The 12761-nt window shown below is 42.3% G+C and overlaps 2 protein-coding genes across 9 annotated transcripts in view; one reads left to right on the forward strand and one right to left on the reverse strand.

Moving 5' to 3' along the window:
• Positions 1–12017, reverse strand: part of BBS9 (Bardet-Biedl syndrome 9) — a 313906-nt gene extending 301889 nt beyond the window's left edge. For 3 of the 6 annotated variants that reach the window (XM_075057134.1, XM_075057095.1, XM_075057127.1), the window contains exons 1-5: positions 11803–12000; positions 10582–10702; positions 5336–5486; positions 4700–4764; positions 2107–2220 (exon numbers count right to left, since the gene is read on the reverse strand). In XM_075057134.1, the coding sequence (XP_074913235.1) occupies positions 2107–2220; positions 4700–4764; positions 5336–5486; positions 10582–10693 (442 nt within the window). In that variant the 5' untranslated portion in view covers positions 10694–10702; positions 11803–12000. Of the gene's footprint in view, positions 1–2106; positions 2221–4699; positions 4765–5335; positions 5487–10581; positions 10703–11074; positions 11198–11387; positions 11544–11802 lie in introns of all 6 variants that reach the window. The other 3 variants (XM_075057110.1, XM_075057101.1, XM_075057118.1) reach the window with 3 other exon arrangements.
• Positions 12018–12336: 319 nt separating this feature from the next.
• Positions 12337–12761, forward strand: part of NT5C3A (5'-nucleotidase, cytosolic IIIA) — a 28968-nt gene continuing 28543 nt past the window's right edge. The window contains exon 1 of one of the 3 annotated variants that reach the window (XM_075057085.1): positions 12337–12660. In XM_075057085.1, coding sequence (XP_074913186.1) covers positions 12549–12660 — 112 coding nt within the window. In that variant the 5' untranslated portion in view covers positions 12337–12548. Of the gene's footprint in view, positions 12687–12761 lie in introns of all 3 variants that reach the window. The other 2 variants (XM_075057053.1, XM_075057069.1) reach the window with 2 other exon arrangements.

The following is a 12761-nucleotide window of genomic DNA, read 5'->3' on the forward strand; positions in this document are numbered from 1 at the left end:
CAGGACAGGCACCTGTTTAGTAAAATTAACAATGCTTGATAGACCTCCTTTCTGGTTCACTCTGGCTGGTCTTGCAAGATAGAAATAAAACCACAATACTGTCATTCATAAGCCTCAAGGAGAGAACAGAGTATTAAAAATGATGCTTAAAAAATCTGAAATAGATTCACTGCAAAAGGCTAGGGGCAAGATTAAAAGCAAATCCTTGACAAGAAATCTAATCAGACAGTCCAGGAAAGCCACATAAAAAGGACATTCAGTCCAGGAAATCTACAAAAAAGAACATTCTTTCATTTCCCCAATCTTTCTCCAGTGTCCATTTTGCCTATTTCTCTGATGCTTCAATATATGCTTTAGCAGCCTGCTATGAGGTACCTGAACATTCACTATAATGAGGTCTTAAACAGAAAGCTTCTTCATCTTATGATATGAACATGTATTATTTATTACATAACACAAATCTCTGCCTTCTTTGTTTATTAACATTTTTGCCACCTCAAGACTTGAGGTCATTCTTTTTCCACAGTGTCTTCCAATAAAGACACTAATGCGAACTGGAACATGGGGAAGATGAAAGGAAAAGGAAAGGAGCTTGACATGCTGGGACAGAAGTGCTACTAGAAAAGAAGAAAAGCCTGCAGAACTTACCAAAGTTCCCTCTGCTGTTCTTGCTGCTTTTTCAGGATTGGCCCTCATTTTAACCATCCTATGTGTTGAGAAGTATTTGGCTGGCTGAGTAGGTTCTGAGGTAAACATTACCTTCTGTCTCCCTAGCTTGCAAAGACATTTTCTTCATTACATCACTTGCATACGCCATAGCTCATGATAAGGTATATAAGACACAGGTCTGGCATCAAGATTGAGCTGGTGGTCAGACTTCTCAGATCTCCATAGTAAACAAACATGCATGTCAAAAATCCAGAGAGTTTATTCTGCAGAACTGCATGGTGGTACACGGGTATTTGTTTTATTCTTCCTGAACCACTCCAGACACTCAAATCTCTTAGTTTACTGTTGCCTCACTACATCTGTTACTGCAATTCCACTACAGTATGTCAGGAAGCACACTACTCCCTCTTCTCAGATTTAGGAAACACTGCATTGTCTTTCTGCTGTTAAGAGGAATATGCCCATGCCCTGTACATTCACTCGTTAAGATACTCATAGCATAGATACCTTCTCACCCACATGAGCTGACTGTCTTTCCCAAGGTGGCTGTGCAAAATTAGTAGGTGAAAATCTCTTCAATCGGTATGAATTTTGGTTAGCTGAATTTAAGCCCAGGGACAAGCTTGCGTTTAGGGTAAGGCATTGGAGAATATTATAGACACAGAACTGAGGGACTGTCTGCATATATTTGCCATATTGACTCAGAAGACTTTCTGCCTTGGTAAAGTGATATCACTCTGCCAACAGTTTAGGGATACTACTTGAGTAGATGACTACCAGCCCCCAAAATCATTGGGCAAACTTTACTTCTGAAAAGAAAGAGCTGTCATCTAGAGCAAACCTAAATGCTTCCAGATTAGAACACAAAAACATGCATAATTGTGTCACAAGTTCAAAAAAGACTGATAACTATTAAACTTATTCAAAACTACAAACACACCATAAATACTATTTTCCACTGTTATGTTTTTCCAATCAAAGTTAATTTTTTTTTTTAAAAAGTCTCCATTACATATCTTCAAAGACACTTCATATTTTAGGTTCAGAGAATGAAGATGTTAACTATTTTCTTTGTCCAGGATAAGCAAGTTGCAGAAAAGCAAAACAGAATTAAAGCATAGAAAACAATTATTTTACATGTTAAAGTATTTTACAAGGGAAGAGCCAGGGTTTTTGTAATGTTTTTTAAATCAATATTATCCTTGTAAATTCATATCCAGTTCAAGATGTGAAGAAACAACTATTCTGCATTTAATATTTTTTGCCTCATTTTAACTTCAGTTATTTTCTATATGCATCAGATAAAAGGTACTATCATTTATAGAAAGATGGTTTCCTCTAGGCGGCAGCATCATGTTGCCTTTCAAAATATAAGTTAAACCTCACTTGTTCACAGTTAAACAACTAATAATAAAGAATATGCAACAAGGAGTTTACCTTTTACACCACCAAATGGACCATAAGTCATATTACAAGCTGTTCTCTGAAGATTGTGCTCATACATCAGTTTAATCTGATACTGGTTCCCATGTTCCACATTTCCCAGAGTTCCTACAAAAAACAAAGGGTTTATATTTACATCTTTGATCCATGCAATGTGGAAGAAGTAAAGGAGTACCAGTTCAAACAACCTGAAAAAACTATAACTTACTCCTAGTGACTCTGAGGTATGAAGGCTCACACTGCTGCTTTTTTTAAAAAAATCACCAAGCTACAAAATTCCTAAAGGCCAGAACCAGAAATAAGGTCTCATTATATTAAATATGGTATAAAGACTTAATGAGAGGCTGAGATTTTGTTACTTAAATGTATTTTTCTTCATGTTAGGCACAACTCTAAGATCAGAAAAAAGCCTGCTCAAAGGGGAATTCTTACGATTCTGTAGTTATTCAGTGAATATACCATATACAACAGCCAGCCTCAGCTGTAATAGTCTTTGCCTAAAATCAAGCTGTAGCTTGTCATTAGCTATAATTTGACAAAGCTATGCTTAGGGCACATTTATCACTTGCCTTTGCTCTGTCTGAAATTCAGTGCAGTTATCACCAATGCAAAGATAAGAAACAAACATATGGCAACAAAAATAATTTTATGATACACATCACATTCTCTGAAAAAGTCTGCATGAACTTTAATTTCCTGACTCCTTCAGGGAACTAGCAGTTATTAAAAAAATCTTTCTAAAGAAACTGAAGTTAAAGCTCCCCTTTTGATAACCAAGTCTTTCGTGCACCCCATGAAGAAAACAAAGTTCATCATGCAGAGTAACCCTTAAGGACTAATACTAGCAAGCAAAAAAAAAACCTTTGAGAACAGTCACATCAGCAGGGAAAAAGGTGTCTTGAGTGAATGTTATCTAAGCTAAATCCTACCACAGCTTTAAGTATACAAAGATTATTCTGACGCTATCTTAAACAACATGCTATGAAAGATTTGTAGCTTATGCTAACCTTTTAGGCAATTTCTCCAACTAAAACCCAATATAGCTTTTAAGAAATTACCCCTAAAGCAGGCCCACATCAGGGAAGGGAGTGGAACAGACATGAAGAAAAAAATCCTGGCTAGATAAGTAACTAGCTAAGTAGCAACACCAGAGGAAAAACAAGTTAGAAAGTAGTCAGTCTGTGTATACTGACTGTAATACAATATCCAGGCCATACTTTAGTCAGCCCTGAATGATGCTTTCATTTGTTGAGGAGAAGCAACATAGTTATTTTATTATGAGTAACAGATATGGCAAAATTTATAAAGCAAGTTAAGATCCCACTTCATGAAAGTGTAATTTGCCGTGGAAGCATAAAGAAATAATAATCATTATTTCTCAAAGGAGCTTGTTCAAAAGTACCTGTTCAGATGACAGAAATTACCATTACAACATGAATGCTTACAAATTAGTATGAAAAGTCTAATAAAGAATTGTAAAACTTTATTTTTGTAATTACTTAAATGCTTAAGCTATGTAGACCAAACAGCAAACTATAACTGGAAAGGAATTCTAGACTGACGTATTGTTGTATGCCATTAACACAAATTTTAAAATAAATTTTTTTAATAGAAATTGTACTGGTAGACTACAATCCTAAGACATAGCACTATTACAGAGAAGGGAAAGTACAAAAACTGCAGTACATCTCAAAGTACCACCCCTCAACAAAGACCAGTTTTACATGTGTCTCCCAATAAGATAACTAGAAGACAAAGAGAATCTGGAAAGTGAGCATGTATTTGCTACCTATCTGCCTAGGCTGTGAATAGGAAGCAAGCTGCTCCTACAAGAAAACCATGCTCTTATAATGAAAGGAGCCACAGCTGTCCCTACACAGAGAAAATGAACAATGTATAGTTGTCTATTGAATTTTGAAGATGGGTGTACAATCAATAGACCTCTTAAATCTGTGCTTTGCTTTATGCATATATTAGAATTCAATGCACAGAATACGTGTATTGTGACTTGCCTCTTTACATATACAGAGAACGCAGCATTTGGAATTTCCAGACAAAGGCAGTTGAAGAAAGAGGATTTAAGAAGAAACATAGTAGTTTCACCTTTTTACCTGTATTAACCTCCTATCTTCTCTTGGGCTACGTTACCAATGGCTTTCTAAGAAACTATCTGGATTTTTGAGTTCAGAAATAATTGTAATTGTTTCATTTTTAAAGAGCCAAGTAAGTTGTCATTAAACAACCATTTGTTCATTAGCACCCTGAACAGTACCATCCACTCCTAAAACTGGAACGAGAACGAGTTGTTCACAAGCACTACCAATCACAGACCATCACACACATCACAGCATCTCAAGCCCTGAGCAGATCAGCAAATCCCTGTTAACCATCAGGAAAAATCTAGACCTAATTACTAATATTTCCTTTTTATACATGAGTTTGAGTTAGAGAACATGACTACAGCTCTTCAGGGATGATGAGCAAACACTGTATATATCAAGTTTAGCATTACCAAGTTTAGTACTAACCTAATCCAAACTTTAAAATACACTTAAAATCACTGGAAAGCTTGTATCTGTAAACTAACCTGAAACAGCATATACACAGAGTTTTCGGCAATGCAACACAGCCAGATGAAGTCCTTCAGTACCACTGTAAAGAAGGTTAAAAAAGCAGTTTTCAGATAAATTCCAAGTACAATGCATTCAGGATAAAATTCAAGTAACATGTTGAAATTACTTTCAGGTGTGGAGCCTTTGGTCTCAGAGCACACATCTTTCCCATGGCTAGTACATGGTTAATGAATTCTTTAAGAGCATATATTTAATTGGCTGTAAGAGAATCTACTTAGGAGAACTTAATTTTAGATATTAGTTCTTAAAGGATTCATTTTAATTTTGAAATTAACTTCTAATACTGCAGCATGAACTTTATTTTAAAAATGAGAGAAAAACCTGTACTAACTTTCAATACGAGGTTTCTCCTGTTCTACATACTTTAAATAAATTGTACAAGTATCTGGAAGATTTTCCTCCACATACACATTAAGTAAAAACTCTCTCATATCAAGATGTTTCAAGAAGCAGATCAATGCATACTACAGCATTCATAGATGTGCTTAATAGTTGTCCATCTGGAAATTGAAAACCCACCCCCCAAAACAAAGAAAGAAAATCACATATAAGCCTTAAATAAACAGCAACACAGACTGTCGTTGACTTACGAAACAAATTTTCCCACTTCCACCTGCAATATTGGTTCTCGTAACTGCACTTCCAAGAGCAAGTCTTCAGGTTGTACTCCATCTCCAGGTTTCATAGGATGTGGATTAAAGATTCGGAGATATCCCATATAACTGCCCACAATAATTTTATCTAAAAAAAAAAATAAAAAATTGCCCACTAAAGGAGACTACAGAATACTACAGCTCATGTGGAATTAAATTTGCTGCAGAAGTGCTTCAAAGAATACCCTAAAAAGACAGAATATTTACATCATTCAATTAATGTTGATTATGCTGTGTCTTCTAGGTTAAGAGTAGCAATTAGCTTTTTTGTAAATCCATGAAAACCTGTCAGTAAAGGGTTCAATATGGCAATTATCAAGGTGGTGGCACTGACCATTGTTACTATTTCATCATTTTAGACTATGTTCACACTTCTTAAAAAGTCCCGTTCTGGTTTTGACAAGCAGTTCAAACTTTCAGCTTCTACATCTTGAATTTGTGCATACACATATCACACCAAAAGTGTGAAATTTTAACATTGGGACTGATGACATTTATCCAAATGCAAGCTGAAGCCAGGTAATTGCTACATTAGGTCAACAAAGCTACGCCTCGAGGTCACCTACTCTTGAGACAGATCCATTACCTCAAAGGGGAATGCAATAGTTACATCAGATTTATTCTGGAATCAGTATTTTAAGCAAGTAGTTATTTGGTTGTTAGTGAATAACAAAAAATTATTAATGAAAAAATCCCAACAAGGTGCCTCCCATGATAACTACCAACAACTAGAGTTGGTTGCCATTACTTATTTCCTCTAGATGTAGGTCCTCGTATCAATGCAGATCAAAATCAAAACCAATAAAACTTGTCCACAAGTCAGGACAACATACAAGTATCCTAAACAAAGTCCACCAGGCTCTAAAGGCTTGGCATAGTTCCACAGGACCCCACATCAAAAGCTCAGAATAGCTGCTTGCTTCCTCTCTTCTTCAGTCACAAAAAAAATTCCACACCCAAGTCCGTCATTCAGCGAATACTGACCGCCGTCCCCACTCTCATCTTATCCTCAGTTGAGTAACAAGTATTCCATCAGCAGTAAACTAAATCCATTTTAGTTATTAATTCCTTAAAAATACTTAAATGAGGACATTTTGACCTGTGGTTAGGCAATTGCAACTAGCTGATTCACATTTGGTCCTGAACTCTGGAAGAAAAAGAGCCTGGTCTAAAAACAAAAAGAAAATATAATGTTGAGAAAGTAAATAAAACAGCAGACTACCACTCCCACGACACTGTTTAAGTCATGCTTTTATATCAGTTGCATTTTTTTCCACTAGGAAAAGACTATTCAGAACTCTGGCAGAGTTTTGGGGTTTTTGATCACAGGTCAGTCTACACAACACCAAGTCTGCAGGCAACAGATGGGCTACACTTGTCCCAAAGGGGGAAAAGGATCTTTGCACAGGAGTTAGCAGGGCTCACTGAAAGAGCTTTAAAGTAGATGTGAAGGGGGAAAGAGATAAAACTAGGCTCGCTAGAGATAAGCCTGGGGACATGTCTCCAATGTTTGAGGGGACAGTGTGCTAGCAAGGTCCTTTGGTCTGCTGTCTTAGTGGAGGTAGGGGATAGAGATCCATGTGGCGGCAAAGACACAAGGGTTAAAACGTGTTAGAAACCATGGAAGCACCTGAGAACAGTCACATAGGAACTAGGACTTCTCCCCCAAAAAAGGTGGCCAATGCCATGCCATGCATGCAACATGGGCAACAAACAGGAGGACCTGGAAGCTATTGTGCAGCAGGAAAACTGTAATACAGCTGCCATCACGGAAACATGGTGAGGTGACTCACACAACTGGAGTGCTGCAATGGATGGCTATAAACTCTTCAGAAGGGATAGGCAAGGAAGGAGAGGTGGTGGGGTAGCCCTGTATGTTAGGGAGTGTTTTCATTATCTAGAGCTTGATGATGGTGATGAAAGGGTCGAGTGTTTATGGGCAAGAATCAGGGGAAAGGCCAACAAGGCAGATATCAGGGTGGAAGTCTGTCATAGACCACCCAACCTGGATGAAGAGATAGATGAGATATTCTATACGTAGCTGGGAGAAGTCTCACGATTGCTAGCCCTTGTTCTCATGGGGGGCTTCAGCTTACCAGATGTCTGCTGGGAGTGTGTGGAAGATAACTTCCTCACACAGCTGGTGAGGGAGCCAACCAAGCAAGGCGCACTACTGGACCTGTTGTTTGTGAACAGGGAAGGACTTACGGGTGGTGTGATGGTTGGAGGCTGTCTTGGGCATAGCAATCATGAAATGATAGTGTTTTCGATTCTTAGAGAAGTAAAGAGCAGAGTTAGCAGAACTGCTACCCTGGACTTCTAAAGGGCAGAATTTGTCCTGTTTAGGGGCCTGGTTGACAGAGTCCCTCAGGAGGCAGTCCTGAAAGGTAAAGGAGTCCAAGAAGGCTGGACATTCTTCAAGAAGGAAATCTTAAAGGCACAGGTGCAGGCCGTCCCCATGTGCCAAAAGACGAGCCAGCAGGGAAGATGACCAGCCTGGCTGAACAGAGAGCTTTGACTGGAACCCAGGAGAAAAAGGAGAGTTTATGACCTTTGGAAGAATGGGCAGTCCACTCAGGAGGACTACAAGGATGTCATGAGGTTATGCAGGGAGAAACTTAGAAGGGCCAAAGCCCAACTAGAACTCAATCTGGCTACTGCCATAAAAGACAATGAAAAACGTTTCCATAAATACATTAGCAACAAAAGGAGGGCTAAGGAGAATCTCCATCCTTTATTGGATGTGGGAGGAAACATAGTGACAAAGGATGCGGAAAAGGCTAAGGTACTTAATGCCATCTTTGCCTCAGTCTTTAGTAGTTAAAGACCAGTTGTTCTCAGGGTACCCAGCTCCCTGAGCTGGAAGACAGAAACAGGGAGCAGAATGAAGCCCCCATAATCTGAGGGGAAATCATTAGCAACCTGCTACACCACTTAGACACACACAAGCCTATGGGGCCAGATAGGATCCACCCAAGGGTACTGAGGGAGCTGGCAGAAGTGCTCACCAAGCAACTTTCCATCATTTATCAGCAGTCCTGGCTAACTGGGGAAGTCCCAATTGACTGGAGGTTAGCAGATGTGACACCTATCTACAAGAAGGGCCAGAAGGAAGATCTGGGCAACTACAGGCCTGTCAGTCCGACCTTGGTTATGGAAGGTTATGGAGCAGATCATCTTGCATGCCATCACATGGCATGTACACAACAACCAGGTGATCAGGCTCAGTCACCATGGCTTTATGAAAGGTAGGTCCTGCTTGACTAACCTGATCTCCTTCTATGACAAGGTGACCTGCTTAGTGGATGAGGGAAAGGCTGTGGATGTTGTTTATCTGGACTTTAGTAAAGCCTTTGACACCATTTCCCACAGCATTCTCCTGGAGAAACTGGCTGCTCATGGCTTGGATGGGCACACTCTTTGCTCGGTTAAAAACTGGCTGCACAGCCAGGCCCAAAAAGCAGTGGTGAATGCAGTTAAATCCAGCTGGCAGCAAGTCACAAGTGGTGCTCCTCAGGGCTCAGTATTGGGGCCAGTTCTGTTTAATATCTTTATCAGTCATCTGGACAAGGGGATCGAGTGCACCCTCAGTAAGTTTGCAGACAACACCAAGCTGGGTGAGAGTGTTGATCTGCTTGACGGAAGGAAGGCTCTACAGAGGGATCTGGACAGGCTGGATCAATGGGCTGAGGCCAACTGTATGAGGTTCAACAAGGCTAAGTGCTGGGTCCCACACTTGAGTCACAACAACCCCATGCAACACCACAGGCTTGGGGAAGAATGGCTGGAAAGCTGCCCAGTGGAAAAGGACCTGAGGGTGTTGGTCAACAGCCAGCTGAATATGAGCCAGCAATGCACCCAGGTGGCCAAGAAGGCCAATAGCATCCTGGCTTGTATCAGAAACAGTGTGGCCAGCAGGACTAGGGCAGCGATCATGCCCCTGTACTCAGCCCTGGTGAGGCTGCACCTCAAATACAGTGTTCAGTTTTGGGCCCCTCACTACAAAAGATACTGAGGTGCTGCAGCACTTCCAAAAAAGGGGCAATGAAGCTAATGAAGGGTCTAGAGCACGATTCTTACAAGGAGTGGCCAAGGGAACTGGGGTTGTTTAGCGTGAAGAAAAGGAGGCTAAGGGGAGACCTTATAACTCTCTACAACCACTTGAAAGGAGGTTGTAGCAAGGTGGGTGTCGGTCTTCTCCCAAGTAACAAGCAATAGGACAAGAGGAAATTAACTCAAGTTGCACTAGAGGAGGTTTAGATTGGATATTAGGAAAAATTTCTTCACTTAAAGGGTTGTCAAGCATTGGAACCAAGAAAGCGGTTGAGTCACAAGTCCTGGAGGTATTTAAAAGTCATGTAGATGTGGCACTTAAGGATATGGTTTAGTAGTGGACTTGGCAGTGTTAGGTTTGTAGCTGGACTTGATCGTAAAGGTCTTTTCCAACCCAAGTGATTCCATGATTCTATGAATTTCTACTGAAAAAGGTTGTACACCAAACCAGTAACAGCTCAACTTTGTATAAATCCTCCTGAAAAAAGGGACAAACTAAAATAAAAATAATTTTTAAAGTATATGGCAATGGTGAAATCAAACTCAAGTACCTCTACTGAGCAAAAACAAAGCTCTAAGATGAGCATGAGTGTATCAGAGAAAGATCCCAAATATTTATTATTTTTAAAAAACATACACATAGAAGAACACTCCCTGACAGCAAAGATCATTCCAAATTATTAATGACTACACAGAAAAGAAGAGTTTATTCAAGCAGAGTCACTTATTTCAATGGACCCTTATCTTCCAGGCAGAAAAGGTTATCTGTTTTTCTAAATTCTTAGCTCTCACCTTCCTTTTTTTCCTTAAGTTTTTTTAAACTACTTACAACATGTGTTTGCTCCCATGACTAACAAAATATTGTATTTTAAAGATATCTACCATTGAGGAATAAGGCATGAGAAAAACTACTATTGAACACAAGGGAGAATTTAGATGTTTAGAAACCTACAAATATACAAAGACAAATAGCATTGAATTTGTCTTAAGCCTACAGGGACACATAAAAGATAGCAGACTTTAAAATACCTAGCCAACCAGTCTGGCTAACAAGCTTTCAGCATGCATTTGCCAATTAAACTTGCAGCTGTATAGCTTAAAAGCCAGCAACCATGACATTCTGAATTTACCTTGTCCACTGCCACTATTATCAACATCAGCAACACAAAGACAGCCTTGGTCAAATTCTTCCTTTTCTCCAAGTATGGTGGACCACCAGTCTCTAGCTTTAAACAACGACATTCTTCTTCACTGAAAAGGAAACAAATCATTGTTAAAGTGTATACTAATATATACACAAATGTTTCTACAAACAACTTTTTCTCCATTAGCAACAACTTTCATTAAGTATATTACATCTCTTAGCTTCACATTGCTCCAGTGTGAGATGAATAAGTGGTGATTTTTTCAGGTATCTTGGGTTTATGGTTATGTAGTTCATAAAACAACCTTAGGAAACTTCTTGCCATTAGTTTACAAATTAGTTGTGATAGACACTGCTAGTTACATGAAGAACAAGCAAAATATAACAGCTTTTTAAAAATTGTTAAAAGTCTTCTGTAACAAGCATTAAGAAAGTAATATAAGTTTTCAAAGTCACAGAACTGAGGTTTTCTCTCTTACCAAGGTGTATCAGGAAAAAAGATTCTGATGCAAGTCTTCTGCAAGATAACTTATTTTTAGAAAAGTAAATGAAGACATAAACAGACATCAAAACCTCCACCAAGTAATCGCCTTGAAGATGCCCTAGTGACACAAGTAAAGAACCGAGTCAGAGAGGGCACAAATCAGCTTTTCTGCTCCCTACCTGCTGTTATTTTAGGAAGGGGGGGAGGGAGAGAGGAGACTAATCCTTTTGTAGGCAGCTTGACAATAACATTACCCTAGTTCAAAACTCACAGCTCCATGCCTATGCTCTGCCACGAGTGGGACAAACCTGAACACAGTAGACCCCACACAGCCCGCAGGGGAGGTGAGGGGCAGCCAGGCAGCACCAGCTCCAGCGGTTCTTTGCGGGAAGAAAGAAAAATGATGGGCTCACCCCTTGTTTCCCTTCGGAGCAAACGCAGCCTGCAAGCCCGCGCCTTCCCTCCTTAAAGGAAACAATGGCCAGCAAATAAAAACATTTATTTTTTCACCTTAGGCGGTTACCGTTGTCATGCCAGCCAGGCAACCCGCTGCAGCCGAGTGCAGGCTGGCGACAGCACAGCCCTCCCCACACCCCCTCACAGAGCCGCTGTGCAGCACCCACAGCACCTCCACCCGAGCCCTACACCTCAGGAGCCGCGCCCAGACACACACACAGAGACACCGGAGTGGGAGAAGAGAGACAGAGACCGGCAGGGGGTTACCTGGGTGGAAGACGGCACCTCCCCGGGCGCGGTGCGGTCCGACTTGCTCCGGGGCGGCAGTCCCCCTCCCCCCTTCCTCACGGGAGCTCCTCGCTCAGGCTCAGCCGCCCGAAGCGAAGCGAGAGACGCAGACCGGCACCGTTACAGCTCCCTCCCGCTTGCCGCCGCCATCTCCACTGTTCTTCTCACCGCGCCCTAAGTAGCAGCCCAGCCCCGCCCCCGCCCCGCCCGGCCCAGCAGGGAGGGCCGCGCTTCGCGCCGGCACTGGGAAATGTAGTTTGGGAAGGGGCGTGACGGATCGTTGGGCTCTCTCATTTCTTTCGCGGGGGGGGGGGGGGGGGGGCTGGGAAGAGAGGCATTCCTTTGTGTTTCCTGAGGCTGGTGCTTTTCTTTCCAAAGCCCTCGCAGAAGCCTCTCGCCTTCGAGGCCGTCCTCTGCGGCGCCCTGCTCCACCAGCCGTCCCCCTTCCTCCCCCCCTTTTCCTCACGCGTGGTGCCGCCTGCAGGCCACGCGCACGTGACGTCTCGCGGGGAGCCCGAGCCGCAGCCGAGGCGGCGGGGCGCGGGCGGCGCGCGGCGCCGTCGTTGCCGACTTGCCGGGTCTGGCCGTCGGTGTGGACCCGGCTCGGGCCGGCGCTGAGGAGAACGCACACACTCCGCCATCCCCGCCCCTCCTTCAGCGACGAGGGGGCGGTCCCGCTTCCCCGCAGCGGCTCTCGGCGCCTTGGCTTGCCCCGGGGAGCTACCATGGACAGGACCGCCGTGGCGAAGATGGGAGCGGTGGCCAGCGCCAGCGTGTGCGCCCTGGTCGCCGGGGTGGTGCTGGCGCAGTACATCTTCACCATGAAGAAGAAGACGGGTCGGAAGACCAAGATCATCGAGATGGTACGTGGTAAGAGGCCGAGAGCGGGGCGACGCCGGCCGCATGCCCCTTCTCGTTCTTCTCAGGCCGGCGCCTCC

The sequence above is a fragment of the Buteo buteo genome, chromosome 2 (genome assembly GCF_964188355.1).
Source record: "Buteo buteo chromosome 2, bButBut1.hap1.1, whole genome shotgun sequence".
In the NCBI taxonomy this organism is placed as follows: Eukaryota; Metazoa; Chordata; class Aves; order Accipitriformes; family Accipitridae; genus Buteo; species Buteo buteo.